The sequence below is a fragment of the Salmo salar genome, chromosome 22 (genome assembly GCF_965601325.2).
Source record: "Salmo salar chromosome 22, fSalSal1, whole genome shotgun sequence".
Lineage (NCBI taxonomy): Eukaryota > Metazoa > Chordata > Actinopteri > Salmoniformes > Salmonidae > Salmo > Salmo salar.
Genome location: NC_138312.1, coordinates 19,048,807 through 19,066,020, shown reverse-complemented (window position 1 = coordinate 19,066,020; position 17,214 = coordinate 19,048,807). Strand labels below are relative to the sequence as shown.

Here is a 17,214-nt window from a genome sequence, read left to right as displayed (position 1 = left end):
TGTGTGCACAGTGGACGGGCATAGGGTAAACGCACTTCTCGTTGTGGCTGCAGTGTGGATATTATTCATGTCATTTCTGACGTTGTGATAGCTAAAATTGAACTTCCTTATAAATAAGTCATGAAAATCAACAATTTTCTTAGCACCCCCACTTATTGGTCAAGCCCCTCCTTAGCCCCGGGAGAGAAAACATCCTGGCACCATGCCTGGCCAGGTGTGTGAAGACAGGACATTAGGAGGGCCAGGTGTGTGAAGACAGGACATTAGGAGGGCCAGGTGTGTGAAGACAGGACATTAGGAGGGCCAGGTGTGTGAAGACAGGACATTAGGAGGGACAGGTGTGTGAAGACAGGACATTAGGAGGGCCAGGTGTGTGAAGACAGGACATTAGGAGGGCCAGGTGTGTGAAGACAGGACATTAGGAGGGCCAGGTGTGTGAAGACAGGACATTAGGAGGGCCCTGTATAGGAGGACAGGACAGGGCTCTTCTAGCTTTTCTTGGAATTAGAGTTTGTATGACCAAATACAGTGGCTAACCGACATTAAATAGCCATGGGTTTAGGGTTGTAAAGGGTTCAAATATATGGAGCAGGCCAGAAAAAGCAGGACTCTGACCATTTGCTGCACGCCTTTTTGTTTCTGAAAACATTTTAGTGTTGGAGAAATCCCTTATCCTGAATTATACATTTCCACAATTTAGTTTTCATGGCTACACATTTAATGAAACAATTTAAATTACTTATGACAACTTTTCTACAGGGGATAACAGCAATTTTACACTTCGGAATCACGTGCTGACCAAAATTACACACTGCTCCCGGAAAGAAAAGTGTCCGGGAAAGTACCTAGCATAAGTTGTAAGCGATTCCCAACAAAAATGTATCAATTTAAAACATGTAACTGGTTTTCAGATTTTCATTTGATTGCTCAAACATAATTATTTCTTGTTCTATTATTGAATCTCTCTTGCTCCCACGACGTGGGAACATAATTACAAAGTGCTGCTACCACATCACCTGGTTCCCGAATGCCTCCCGAAGAGTGGAACATTAGCTCAATCAATGTCAATTATTTCATGCCCTCCATTATTGTGCTGGGAGGAGTGGGCAGAATTTTAATCCCAGCTCTGCAATTGCTTTACACAATTCTTGGACGTTTTCTATGATTAAAAGCATGACCTGGAGGGAGCATTAAGCCTCATACTATTCAACATCTTATTTGAAAAGCAATGTTTGTTCATGATATTGAAAAGCAGAACCTGAAATGATGTGGTTTTATATAATGTACTTGAGGATCATTGAAAACTGATCTTACCTGAGAGGCTAGAGGTTTTCAAGTGTATAAATAATGTCTCCATGCAATTGTACAACTGAGGTTCAGTACAGTCTGTCAGTAGCAGGGGTGTGTTGGTGTGTCTATACCTAAGGCAAACTTTATAACTTTAGCAGTGTATATATGTTTACCTGACTCACAGGAACAGAAGGCGGGTGGCCAGCCAAGGCCAGCTTGACCGTGGTCTCCCAGATATGAGGGTCATGACCTCTGCGGGCGGTCACCATGAACTGGACTGGTTCAGACAGGTTGGCCACCTCCTGCTCCGCGTACACCGAGCCGTCAGGACGCACACTGAAGTTAGGGTCACTGCTCTCGAAGTCCACAGCCTTGCTGTGCTGACAGTCGTCAAACTTCACTAGAGAGACACAGAGAGAGAGACAGAGAGAGAGAGGGAGGTAGGTAGGGACAAAAGAGACAGAGGATGAGGTGACAAATCTGGTGACGTGACTGCTGTGAAATACTGGCATAGCTTTTCCACCTCCCTAAAGACACATCTCTCCTCATCTTGTCTTCTGAGGTGAAGGCAACTTTTAATCTCAAACGAAACCAAAATAGATGTATGAAACAAACCCTTATTTCCTTGCGTTTTTGAGGAGAGACAGGGGTACATGGAAGCTATGTCAAATTAGTGCAGCACACTCTGAAGCACTTATGTCTTTCTCAGTCAAGATTCCCCATTCAAGCAATTACAATGAGCAATAGTTCCTCCCGCCAGCCTCCACTGATTTTGAGAGAGAGAGAGAGAAAGAGAAGGGGTGGAGATGGCATGGAGCACTTTGATATGGACACTGCAATGACAGATGACATCAAGTTGCCAGCTCAACCACATCAAATCTGAGGGAAAACTCCAAAGCTATGCAGACTGAAACATTCACTATCAATACCTTATCTTTTCATTCAGAGGAATAATCAAAGCTTTTATACTTTATTTTAGACTTGAGAATTTCAGGCAAAACACTCGGACATTAATGTCAAGTATCTTTACTTTTCAACATCTTGTTGCTGCTCACACAGACTTGGCATATGCCACCTCCAGAATTGAGTGCTGAAGCATTCTGTCATCGCCAAGTGTCCCAACAGAGTGAGTCATGTAGGTAGTGGCTTGTCAGAGATGGAGGGTATGAAAACATTCTCTCCTGTGGCCGTGCCACTGACGAATGTCTAGGCATCTCTAGTTAGCAGATGGTGCCATCACTGGCACCTGAGGGATGCTTCTAGAGCCCAGGTCTGTTTAGTGGAGCCCAGAGAGGGATAAGAAGCAAGCAGGAAATGAAACCGGGTCTCACAGCAGCATTCATCATATGGTATGACCAATCTGTAGCACATTGTCTGAGAATGGAGGTGTGAACGCTGCCGAAGTAACGGATATAACACCAACAGAAAAGACATGCACACATACACACACAATAAATGCAATAACAAGGTCTTGAGAAGGGAATTAAGTGTCCGTAAATCACCAAGGTTAAAAAGGCTCTGACTTATAATTACTGTTGGGCCAAATAACTGGTTGTATTTACTTACTACCGTAACATTACTCCTGGTGGAATGGCTTTAATGATCATTATGATGTCTGCACATTGCTGGGGATAATAAGCCGCATTCTAGAAACTGTGGACTCCGGATGAATCAATATAGATATTTCATTTTCTGTGGTATTTCCCTACTCAGCCCTAGTGCTGCGCTGTTGCAGGATTATCTCAAGTTATCATAAAGGAAAAATATGCACGCACACACACACACACACAAACAAACGCACACACACACACGTGCACACACGCGCGCACAAACACGCGCACACACACAGGGTGCACACAAAGGGTGCATATAGCTTCCATCCGCTTCTTATGTTTAAAAAGGCTGTGCACCGATCTTATCTCTCAGTCACACTCCTGCTGCTGATAACAAGACACATTGATTTCATAAATCACCTAGGGAACAAATCGTCTGTTATGAGCTGGGGAGATGTCATTTTTCTAAATCCACCGTGAAGAATTCTGCACAACAAGCTTTTTATCAAGCCATCTATCCAATTTATCGCCCAACTTCCTGTCAAAAGATGCACCAACAGACTAATACAGCACAAAATATTTTCAACAACTGCGGCACCCATCACACAAATTAGGCTGCTATTTCACCCAGAGAGTAATTGTACGTGTAATGGAGGAACGGCAAACATCATTTGGACAATGTGTGCATCAATCTTACAGTAACAGACAAACATAATCCAATCCACCTTCTCTACCCTGGAAGGAAGCTATGCAGAGCACAGCAAGTCTCTTCCACGTGGAGAAATTCATATCCAACCAAGAAATGATTAACTGTTCACTCCTTCACTATTTGGAGGTTTCAAATGTAAGATCAGTCATGAGCAACGTCTCACAGTTTGCAGTAACACTCCGACAGAAACAACATGGTTCTATGTGAAAAACAACCAGTTTGGTGCCACAGCAAAGAACAGGCTGTATTGTGCCAATGGCTGCAATGTGCTTAAAACAGAACACTAAATGTTGTCATTTAAGCGAGTTTCTTGCGGCGTGGGACTTGGGAGGCTCACTGTAGGGGTGTTAGTTCTGAGGCTGTGTGTGTGTGAGTGTGTGTGTGTGTGTGTGTGTGTGTGTGTGTGTGTGTGTGTGTTAGCATAAGAAAGGCACAGGGTTCTGAGGGCACGTCTGTATCTGTGGCCCTGTGCCCCTGTGACAGCGGGGTGGTTGGCATGGGAACACACGCACGGCCTCGGCGGTGGCGCTGTGGTGTGTCGTTGTGACAGGCAGGCTTGGTCTCCGAGGGCACTGGGCCAGCTCTCTGCCCACCTGCTGACATACCAGGGAGGAGGGGACCCGCTGTGTTTACTGACACATCCAGTTAGCAGGGAACGCTACAAATACCATCCATTCAACTGTGACGGAAATAATCCAGGTACAGCGTAACAGATCTGGAACACAGTCAGATACAATGGAATAACCACCAATGCACCTCATGCCATCACACCATAGTGGAGACTGATTTACTAATACATCAAGCTGTGGGGGGGAAAAAGAGATAAAAGGATGATGAGACACAGAAATAAAACAGTGAGAAAAGTGAGCTTGAGAGACAGAGAGTGGGAGAGAGAGAGAGAGAGAGAGAGAGAGAGAGAGAGAGAGAGAGACAGAGAGTGGGAGAGAGAGAGAGAGACAGAGAGTGGGAGAGAGAGAGAGAGACAGAGACAGAGAGGGTGGAGAGAGAGATAGAGAGGAGGGGAGAGAGAGAGAGGAGGGGAGAGAGAGAGAGAGAAAGAGGAGGGGAGAGAGAGAGAGGAGAGCGCGAGAGCGAGAGAGAGGGGAGAGAGAGTTGGTGCATGAGAGGTAAAAGCATCTGTAGCTGGCCTAGCCAAGGTGTGAATTGAGCTGCTGCCAGGTGTGCTTTAAAACCTTTCAGAGCGTTCACGTTCAGAATGAATGAAGACAGGCCTCAAGTGTTTGTTTTCTGATCAGACGTCCCTGAAGGTCAGTGAACCCCATGCTCTCCAGAGGCCGGAGCTGCCTTTATTAAAACCCTGCTGTCCCTCAGGTTTAATCAATGCTGCCTCCGGCCCCACTTCATCACGCACACTGTTAATCTGATTAAAGAGGGAGAATGACTTAGCCAGAAGCTGAGGGGCATGAACTCACTGTGTGGAACCTATACAACAGCATAAAAGCCAACGAGATGAGATATACCATAGTCCATGTCTGCCCATTCTGCAGGGCTCTTATCTCAGTATGTAGGGCCTACTGTATGCACCTGGTGCTTTGATGTTGATCTCAGTGAGTTCCCAGCTGGCTGCTGTCAGGGTTGTTCTTCTCTATCAGTATGACATGTACAGTACAGTATGCATCTGAGGACGAAGGGAATCGCCATGGTTGCTGCTCCTCTAAGCTCCGGTAGGCATCATGGTGTATGTCCAAGTCTCCACCAGTCACCTCACACTTGACAGGCTCCACCTGCACTGGCTACGTTTGGCTCGGGTCGATGGAGCAGGGCCTTAAGGGCTATTGAACCAAGGTCTGCTCAGATTTGGACGTGTTCGCACGCACATGTGTGCGTGTAGAGGTTCATTGGGTTTGCACCAAGTATAACTCCTGGGCACAGTACAGCATCTACATGTATATTTGTGTGCGTGTGTGTGTCTTCACATAGAAGAGGACGTTTGGCAGGGTATGGAGGGCTGGTGCTGCGGGGGCAGTGCCATTCTGCTCTGATGCTCACGGTGTGTGTGTACTGGCACTGAACATTCTGTCCGACAGACAGAGCGGCCAGCGTGTCACAACGGCAGGACAGGACAGAGGGCGCAGGCAGCCGTGACCCCCCCAAACCCCCCTGACCTACGGAGCAGTCTGTCACCACTGACAATGGCAGTCACGCTCGGCGGAGCGATCAGTTCTATACCACACTGAAACACTGTTACGCACTACCTGATATACACTACCGTTCAAAGGTTTGGGGTCACTTAGAAATGTCCTTGTTTTACAGCTGATTTGTAATAGAATATCTGCATAGACGTACAAAGGCCCCTTATCAGCAACCATTTCTCCTGTGTTCCAATGGCACGATGTGTTAACTAATCCAAGTTTATAATTTTAAAAGGCTAATTGATCATTAGAAAACCACTTTGCAAATATGTTAGCACAGCTGAAAACTGTTGTTCTGATTAAAGAAGCAATACAACTGGCCTTCTTTAGACTAGTTGAGTATCTGGAGCGTCATCATTTGTGGGTTCGATTACAGGCTCAAAATGGCCAGAAACAAAGAACTTTCTTCTGAAACTCATCAGTCTATTCTTGTTCTGAGAAATGAAGGCTATTCCATGCGAGAAATTGCCAAGAAACTGAAGATCTCGTACAACGCTGTGTACTACTCCCTTCACAGAACAGCGCAAACTGGCTGTAACAAGAATAGAAAGAGGAGTGGGAGGCCTCGGTGCACACCTGAGCAAGAGGACAAGTACATTAGAGTGTCTAGTTTGAGAAACAGATGCCTCACAAGTCCTCAACTGGCAGCTTCATTAAACTGTAACCGCAAATCACCAGTCTCAACGTCAACAGTGAAGAGCCGACTCCGTGATGTTGGACAAAAAAATGTTTTGCTTTTCTTTCAAAAACAAGGACATTTATTTTGAATGGTAGTGTATATACACAGCACCCTGGGGGTCACAAAACTGCCCCCGTATGGAATATTAGACTTACATAATATTAGATGTACATAATATTAGACGTACATAATGTTAGATGTACATAATATTATATGTGCATAATGTTAGACATACATAATGTTAAATGTGCATATTAGATGTGCATAATGTTAGACGTAAATAATATTAGATGTACATAATAGATGTACATAATGTTAGACGTACATAATGTTAGACGTACATAATATTAGACGTACATAATATTAGACGTACATAATATTAGACGTACATAATATTAGATGTACATAATGTTAGACGTACATAATGTTAGACGTACGTACATAATATTAGACGTACATAATATTAGACGTACATAATGTTAGACGTACATAATGTTAGACGTACATAATATTAGACGTACATAATGTTAGACGTACATAATGTTAGACGTACATAATGTTAGACGTACATAATGTTAGATGTACATAATGTTAGATGTACATAATGTTAGATGTACATATTAGATGTACATGTTAGATGTAAATAATGTTAGATGTACATAATATTAGATGTACATAATGTTAGACGTACATAATGTTAGATGTAAATAATATTAGACATACATAATGTTAGATGTACATATTAGATGTACATGTTAGATGTAAATAATGTTAGATGTACATAATATTAGACGTACATAATGTTAGATGTACACAATGTTAGATGTAAATAATATTAGACATACATAATGTTAGATGTACATATTAGATGTACATGTTAGATGTAAATAATGTTAGATGTACATAATATTAGACGTACATAATGTTAGACGTAAATAATATTAGACATACATAATGTTAGACGTGCATAATGTTAGACGTACATAATGTTAGATGTACACAATGTTAGATGTAAATAATATTAGACATACATAATGTTAGATGTACATATTAGATGTACATGTTAGATGTAAATAATGTTAGATGTACATAATATTAGACGTACATAATGTTAGACGTACATAATGTTAGATGTAAATAATATTAGACATACATAATGTTAGATGTACATATTAGATGTACATAATGTTAGATGTAAATAATGTTAGATGTACATAATATTAGACGTACATAATGTTAGACGTAAATAATATTAGACATACATAATGTTAGACGTGCATAATGTTAGACGTACATAATGTTAGATGTAAATAATATTAGACATACATAATGTTAGATGTACATATTAGATGTACATAATGTTAGATGTAAATAATGTTAGATGTACATAATATTAGACGTACATAATGTTAGACGTAAATAATATTAGACATACATAATGTTAGACGTGCATAATGTTAGACGTACATAATGTTAGATGTAAATAATATTAGACATACATAATGTTAGATGTACATATTAGATGTACATAATGTTAGATGTAAATAATGTTAGATGTACATAATATTAGACGTACATAATGTTAGACGTAAATAATATTAGACATACATAATGTTAGACGTGCATAATGTTAGACGTACATAATGTTAGATGTACACAATGTTAGATGTAAATAATATTAGACATACATAATGTTAGATGTACATATTAGATGTACATGTTAGATGTAAATAATGTTAGATGTACATAATATTAGACGTACATAATGTTAGACGTACATAATGTTAGATGTAAATAATATTAGACATACATAATGTTAGATGTACATATTAGATGTACATAATGTTAGATGTAAATAATGTTAGATGTACATAATATTAGACGTACATAATGTTAGACGTAAATAATATTAGACATACATAATGTTAGACGTGCATAATGTTAGACGTACATAATGTTAGACGTACATAATATTAGACGTACATAATGTTAGATGTACATAATATTAGATGTACATAATATTAGGCGTACATAATGTTAGATGTACATAATGTTAGATGTACATATTAGATGTACATAATGTTAGACGTACATAATGTTAGATGTACATATTAGACGTACATAATATTAGACATACATAATGTTAGATGTACATATTAGACGTACATAATATTAGACATACATAATGTTAGATGTACATATTAGATGTACATAATGTTAGACGTACATATTAGATGTACATAATGTTAGACGTACATAATGTTAGATGTACATAATGTTAGACGTACATAATGTTAGATGTACATATTAGATGTACATAATATTAGATGTACATAATGTTAGATGTACATATTAGACGTACATAATATTAGATGTACATAATGTTAGTGGCAGGTGCTAACACTGCTCAGGCTGCTGTTGTGTGTTTGTTTTCACCTCAACACAACCTTCCCTGTCCTCCCTCTCCCTCATCCACTTTGCTGCATTCTGCCTTCCCCTCCCTCGCTTTTTTCTCCTCTCCTATTCCCTTCTCTTCACCACATCTCCCTTTCCTATCCCTCGCCTACATAATTAACCCCACATCCCCCTATCCTCCTCTCCTTTTCCCCACAGGCTGACTGTCACTGCCGCTCAGACATGCTTTAATGCAAACAGGCTGGCAGGACAAAGGCATCAGCCAGCCACAAACGGCAGCTACGTTAGATTCTCTCTTCACAGTTCACACCCAACCACTAACACACAAACAGGTCCCTTTCCATCTCAGTGTACTAGAGGGCATCTTATCCCAGAGATGGAACAGGATCCTTCCTGTGTCTCCCAGTCCTTCAGATGTTAGATGGTAAACCAGGGTCACACAGGAAGCAGGGTGAGACCAGCGTGATGCTGCAGCCAGACGGTAGTCCCAGGTTACAGCCCTAGCTGAGCCAACCATGGCATGTTCGGTGGCTGAGGGGTACAGGAAGGCCTGAGAAAAGCCTCAGATCCAGCCTTGTGTTCCTTTGTTTGGGCTGTGTTTATCTCGGTGGTGGAGCGGGGCTAAGTAAACATTTTGTCTGCCACCCTGCCGCTTCCATCAACCCAACAGGCCAATCAGCGACTCCCACTAAATTTGCAAATAACAGTGTTTGACTGGCTGAGAACAGAGAAGGAGAACAACACAGGGCCTGGTGATAAATCAGACACACTGTGACCAATGCAACACATTAACAGTCGTGGGTTTAGTTGAACTGGGAGAGTGGAGTTGCAGGTTAACAACATAAGGCTTGTACTGGAGCTACAGCACTTAGTATGGTCAGACTTGAAGAGGGAAAGTGCATGGCTGGACACACAACCTATCTATCTGTCCTTCTGCAGTGTTTGGCGCTGTGTTTGATGGCAGAGTTGATGCATCCTGAAGAATGCATCTCATGAAATTATATTTCTACATCCCTCGCCTCCCTTCTACAACCCACCAAAGTTGAATCCATCTGAATCTACTTTGATCAGAATGATGTATTGTGCTAAAGGGGAGGTTAAATCCCTTCCATTTACATGCTGCTGTGTTAAGGCACTGCAGGTACCTTTGCAATGTGACTTTTCTCAAAGTGTTTTGCGTCGCCTTAGGAAATGAAATAAATTCCTCTGCCTCTCGTTCCCTATTGCTTAACTAAAAGCCCACAATTTCCCCTCTGACAGTTCTGCCCATGACAAGGGAACCAACTGTGACTCAAGCGCTTTGGCAAGCTGATATGTGTGTGTGTGTGTGTGTGTGTGTGTGTACGTACATGTGTATGTATTTGTGTGTGCGCGCGCGCGATGTGTGTGTGTATATGCTTGAGTGCGGTATTGTTATCGGAGATGCACAGTATGTGATATAACCAGGACTTCCTGTCAACAGCACCTTTAACAGAAATGGAATGTAGAGAGCAGAAAGTTTAAAGCATCTGACCGAGATCATATCCCATATTGCTCACAATCATCTTGGATTTTCCAATCGAACATGTTATTCATGTTGGCAAGATTCCAGAGTGTTCTATGTTTTATGAAGGCACCAGAACAAGGGTGTCACCATACTGAGCATCAGGAGTGACACAGTGCCTGAGTGGACACAGACGGTGTCATTAATCAAAGTGTGTCTCGGCAGAGTCCATTCAGTCTGTGCTGCCGGCCAATCAGGAGGCTTCTTCACCGGGCCCGCGGGCAGAGTGGTAAAGGTCCACAGATCTAGTCTCCTCTCTTATCTCTGCATTAGAGTCTCTCATGGGTACTGCTGGAGGAAACTCGGGGAACGAGGTAAAGAATGAGTATGGGAGGAAGGCAGAACGGATGCAATTAAAAGACTGGGTCACAGATCACAGTGCGAAGCGTCAATGTGATTTATACACCTCCTTCAGCCCAGGGAGCTTTCTGAGTGTGTGATTGTGTTTGTGTGTGTGTTTGTGTGTATGCGTTGTCTCTTATGAGCCATCCACAGCTAGGGGGCGTCAGTGTGTCTCCTGGGCCCCAAACACACACTATCCATCAGGTGCATTAGTGACATCTTCAAGGTTATGCTAAGAACTACTGATGCCCCACACCCAGCCCGACAGTTCAATAGAATGATCTACCTCTGCCTGGACCAACTTCAAGCACTGCAAAATCCAACTTGAACCTGACCCCAACCTGCTGAAAATACACACACCGTTTATCAATCCCATTCGCTGGTATTTATGGTCCCATTAAGATCGAACCAGAAGGGAATCTTAGGAAATAGATGCACTGTAGTAACAGTATTATTACCCCCCCCCCCCCCAAGTCCCTAACGAACATGATGACAATATTAACCTACAGACACTGGATCCTACATCAATCAATTATCTAAATTCGTGAGACTCGTATAGCTCTCAGATCAGGCTGAGCATCACAACTGAGATTTAACACTAGATACAACTGAATGCTATTTTACAAACTCCACCCTAATTTCAGACTGTGTCAAGTGAATTTGGCACCGTATTTGCATTAGGGAAGTAACCAACGGAAAGAGCTGCCCTGATTGGACTGAGAGTGCCTTTAAAATGCTATCTTAAGACATGCATTCCCCTCTGACACAGTGCATACTGGACAAACAGAACTGCTCTTTTATTCCTTTCATCTGACTCCCACTCTGCAGAACTTGCCTCCAAGGCTTCCCCTTCAATTCAGCAGCACAGAGAAGTGCTTTATCAGAGCAATATCTTCCTCAAGAAGACACAGCACATAACTACCTCAAGGCTACATCACAGTGTCTGTTATCTCAAAGTACAATATAATAATATCACATAGCCATCAGCTACATGCTATGACCACAGCACGGGGCAATTTACAAAGAGCTACATATACACTAGGAACAGACTGGGGGGTGGGGGGGGTGATCAGGGGAAACAGAGAGAGGAACTGAGATACATTTACAGATAGCTAACTTTTTGGTTACTTGTTATCTGTAGTGCAAACAGCCACCAATGTGACGCCACCTTTCTAAACGTAAGATGCAGATACAGTGTACAGAAAGGTACAATCAACATTTCACTTTCCATATTGGCTATAAAGGCGTTGGCCAATGTGCATGAAGGAACACATCAGGAAGACATCAGCACAGACTAGCAAGTGTATAGTGTTATTGTCTAGTCCTCCTCCAATGGGTATTTTTAGCCAATCCTGATTACCCTGGAGGCAGGCTTAATAAATACTACAAGACTAAACATGGTCTCTCCTCCATCCCTCAGGGGAACTGGAACTGTCTTTACAAGGTAATCAGCATCTCTGTGTGTCTTTCATTTTCTCCCCCTCTACATCCCTCTCTTACTACCGTAGTGCTTAAGCCTCTCTACCCCCTCCTCTCCCTCTCTGATTATGAGCATGGCGTGTTCCCAGACATTCCTGGTGATTGTTTAGCTGCCGTGTTCAGCATCTTGATTTGATTTTGTACAATTAGCCTAATTAGCATTACAAATACACACTGAGACAGAAACAAAAAATGGCTGTACTCATTGAAGAACATATTAAAATGAAAAGGCAAATCATGTAGAGAGGAAATAAATAAATAAATAACCGACGAATCATGAGGTGTGCAACTACGCTGGTGCATAAATCTAGGATCAATAGCAACATACAGGTGGCGTATACTGAACAAGACCGCAATAGCAGATTGCAATGCCATGGGTGGGACTATGTCCTCAGCAACACTAACCCCTGAAAATATTGATGTTTGAATGAATGTAGAATATCTGAGCACCTACAGTATGTACTAGGAAGTGGGTTCCTATGTTGAACTGGGTATCAATGTCACGATGTACATACAGTATCTGATGAATAGTGACTGGCTGTGAGTAGAGTAATCAGACCAGGCAGATTTCTCCTCTCCTCTCCTTAAACCAGTGATTAGACTTAAAACAGATCTCCTTCATTATCCCTCACTCTCATCCATTATGCTCTAATCCTCCACTCTGGTTCCCCACGGCAACCCATAGACACGGGCCAACTATTTGTCTGAAACCCCTTGCTCTGGACTGGATGAGGAGAGACAGTCATTCTGTATTCTGCATTCAAGGAGATCAAGGCCACCTGAAGTCACCTACAGCAAATTGACTACTTGTCATTGACATCTATCTACAACTGTCCCCATTGTATGTTTCTTTGTCTTGAGGATGTAACTGATGTTATTACATCAAGGGGACTCAATTTGCATTGTGTCACTGTCTCCCAGCGGAAGTGCATCAGGTCTGTGGAGGAAAGTGACACTTGTGCAAATGAACGCCAAAGTAATATTTCCCTGCGATTCACACGTCCTTTTGTCATTTGGAGTTCCCATCTAAGATGCTAACAATACATGTCACCCCATTGATTCAGTGTATCATTATTATCCTCATGATCCTGGTACAGTCTTTAATGGGCACACAAAGAGGTCTCCCCCCCAGAATGCCTAGTCTATAGACAACAATTACATGCTTATGTAGGCACCACAAATATAGAGACAATATGGACATAGATTGTTGGAAGCCGGTTGCAGACGTTGCCATTATAAGGATAATTACACTCTAACCAATGGTATTGAGCCGGTAAGCTTTGTTCAAGTAAAAGCAGGAATCGATGTCGACTGATCTTCACCCCATGAGGAGGTTTTTTTACATTCAGAGCCAGCCTTGTAGTGTATACATTCAAGTGGACAAAGACATGCACACACATAACACCGAATGAAACAGACCAGATTATGGTCTAAATAAATAGAGCTATGTACAATGTCACGGCCAGGGACAAGGTAACAACATACACTACCGTTCAAAAGTTTGGCATCACTTAGAAATGTCCTTGTTTTTCAAAGAAAATGTAATTTTTTGTCCATTAAAATAACATCAAATTGATCATAAATACAGTCTAGACATTGTTAATGTTGTAAATGACTATTGTAGCTGGAAATGGCAGATTTGTTAATGGAATATCTACATAGACGTACAGAGGGCAATTATCAGCAACTATCACTCCTGTGTTCCAGTGGCACGTTGTGTTAGCTAATCCAAATGTATCATTTCAAAAGGTTAATTGATATTTAGAAAACCCGTTTGCAAATATGTTAGCACAGCTGAAAACTGTTGTCCTGACTAAAGAAGCAATTAAACTGGCCTTCTTTAGACTAGTTGAGTATCTGGAACATCAGCATTTGTGGGTTCAATTACAGGCTCAAAATGGCCAGAAACAAAGTACTTTCTTCTGAAACTCATCAATCTATTCGTGTTCTGAGAAATGAAGGCTATTTTGAAGTAAGTTGCTAAGTAGCGTTAGTGCAATTCCTAACTAGCATTAGCATAATGACTGGAAGTCTATGGGAACAGCTAGCATGATGTTAGCATTGTCTTGCAAAATTACCTTTATACCGGACAGGACGCAGAGACATACAAATGGAATCCACAAGCTTATCTGACTCTGCCAAAATCCCAAACTACCCCTTTAATGTGATGGCTAGATGAATCTAAGAACATTCAATAGAGTCATATCATTTTACTCTTAACAATAGCTGACTGTCTAAACTACCCTTAAACAACCCTGAATCTCGGTCTGTATAAGCAGATATTTGATCACGTAAACTGACATTTTAAGAAGAAAAAAATGGTCATACAAAGTACTTGACTCGCAGCAAAAAAAATCTGAATTTATTTTTACATCAATTTACTTTGAAGTCAAGGAGGACCGTTCCAGAAAATCCAGACTAATACATTTGCAGCGTGCTTTCTACATATCTTCTTCAGAGTGTTTGATCTCTCCCTCTGACAAACACTGAGAAAATGTTGAGATCACAGAGATAATGAAAGGAGAGGATTTGGACAAGGCCCTCTTCTAAGTTCACTTTGGTGTCTCAAGTGAAGTTATCAATGGAATGCAATGTCACACTGCTCTTTTAGCCGTTCACATATCACGGGCCATCTCAGACCAGATTTAAAAGCATAGAACCCAGGTACTGAATTTAATGCGGTACAGAAAGCATAGTCTTTAATATATTCCTATGTATGTCTTTATTATGCATGTCATGGCTATGGAGGCAAACCAATTTCCCTGTGACATTAATAGAGTATGATCTCCTACAATCATTCCTTACCCTCCAAACCCGTTTCCCCTTCTCTCCCATGAGAGCCAACCCACCTCCCAGTCTATTATCATAATGATCTGATACACTCCTGTGTGCTGGTGTGTGTTTTCCCCCTCAGTGCTCTGGTCTGCAGTGTGGCTTATTTTCTTCTTCAAATGCACAGGCACAATAGGAGGGGATTGGCTCCTCTGGTCAGCTATCTCCTGCCTGGGAATAGGAGACCTGTCTCCCTGGGCTATGGCGCCAAAACCAATATTCTTATCACCACTGGACTCTTACCGCAGTATGGAAAACCCTTCAAAGGTCAAACGTGTGTATCTGTGTGCATGTTTACCCCGTCTGTCTCTCTCTCTCTCTCTCTCTGTATTTTTTATTAACTGATAAGAAATCACTTTTATAGACCTTCTGATAAAAATATATTAGCTACTAATGATTGGCGAAGTCAAAGGGATCAGGTCAAGTTCGGAAGGTTACGCTTGTTATGCCATCACACGACCAATACTGAGCAATTGCTTGGTGTTTTTGTATCTGATGCTACATAGTCATGAACTTAGAATGCTCATTACTGTAGTTTCATGGCTTTAATATCAACATGCACTTTGAACCATTACCAAAACTACTGCCATAATCTGCAAGAACAAATACAACCGTACAGCATTGAGCATCGCAATAGGCAATAAGTCTGCCTCAGCTCCATCTGCAGTATGTCTCATGTAGAATGGCTATGCATAAATCTTTCTCCTGCATTAGGCAGAGATTTGACAGAGAGGTAGATGAGGACATAGAGTACGTTATGAGGGATGGTGGCAGCAGTTCCCGCAGGCCATGCCGCCGTGGTACTGCATCGATCCAGCCACCCGAGTGCACAGCCTTTTGGCTTTGTCAGCACTGTTCAGCACACCTCAAACTCTGAATGCTTCAAAAGCTCAAAGGAGAGAACATTTAGGAAAGAAATGCAGTCAGGGTGTGGATTCACACACCAATCTCGCATAGGCTCTCATTTTGTTTTACTGTAAAAAGTAGCCTTGTTTTGAGTAGCCTTGTTCAAAATGAAGGCAGTATTCAGAACTCCTATCCAGAACCTCTCCTTTCCCTCCAGACATCCCATCTGAATCTGCTAATCAACTGAGCTCACCAAATGAGCTTCCAGGGGAAACAATCCCTTCTAATCCAAAGATATGTTGATTCAGGTGGCATCATAGTGGATGGCTCCTGTGAAAGCATTCATGCCAAACACAGTGGTCTCACAGGGGCTCTACATATCTATAATAGAGATTCACAACTAGTAGTTTTCATACACCCCTGCTAGTCACTCATTGGCTTTATTTAGAAAGTCCCACCCACCTGCTTGAAATCAGATACAAAAAGGTAAACCCAAGAATCCGAATCAGATGGCAGGATCAGGGTAGCCTATACTCGTAATACGCTTCACAAAGAGACTGGAAGGCCGTGGCCTATTTGCTTGGAACCAGAATCTAATTCAGAAATGGAGCAACTGACCCTTATAAAAATGTATGTGTGTGAGAACGTAAACAGTAGCATTTTCCTTCTCAACTCTGTAAAACTTCACTTTCACTCCCCACTGTGTAAGAAAAAAGCCTTTGTTCCTGCCATAACTATTTGTGTGTTCAGCAATACCCGGGTACAGAAAATCCATTAGGCACGATTGCTGTGCTGGCATGGTAACTGTTTAGGAGGCTAAGCAAATTTCCGCTTATATGAGACTGAAATTTGCAAGGTTGTCAAATGTGAAAAGACATAATAATACCACCCTCATAAGTTAGGGCTCAATACAACAAGCCTGGTCTTTCTCAGGTTACACACACTTCCCTCCTCAGTCATCTCTCTTTCCCAGAGGAGAATCTGCTAAGGGTCTTAGATATCTGCTATCATATTCAATCTATTTCTCATCCAAATCTCATTTTATCAAAATCGTGTTGGTAAATCTCTTTTCAGACCTTCACAAGGTTAATAAATAAACAGTTTTAAACCACAAAATAATGCGGTGAAAGGACGGGACCACTCTTTCTAAACCAGTCAATATAAAGATGATAAAAGTGGAACCAGAGCACACTATAGCATCACACAGTAGAATGACAAGGCATTTTTCTCTGGTGGGCTCAGGAGAATAATAAACATTCGGGATGAGTATTTCCGATGAAAAAGATTGGTAGGAAATGTCAAGTCGACTGTCATTAAAGACACACTGACATTTTTATTCCGTCTTTTAAGGCAGCGATTCCATCTCTCCTAAC

At 41.8% G+C, this 17,214-nt stretch overlaps 1 protein-coding gene across 3 annotated transcripts in view; it reads right to left on the bottom strand.

Moving 5' to 3' along the window:
• LOC106582912 (cadherin-4) overlaps positions 1–17,214 on the bottom strand; it is a 256,448-nt gene that overhangs the window by 80,440 nt on the left and 158,794 nt on the right. For all 3 annotated transcript variants that reach the window (XM_014166534.3, XM_014166536.3, XM_014166535.3), the window contains one exon: positions 1,464–1,690. In XM_014166534.3, the coding sequence (XP_014022009.3) occupies positions 1,464–1,690 (227 nt within the window). The remainder of the gene's footprint in view (positions 1–1,463; positions 1,691–17,214) is intronic.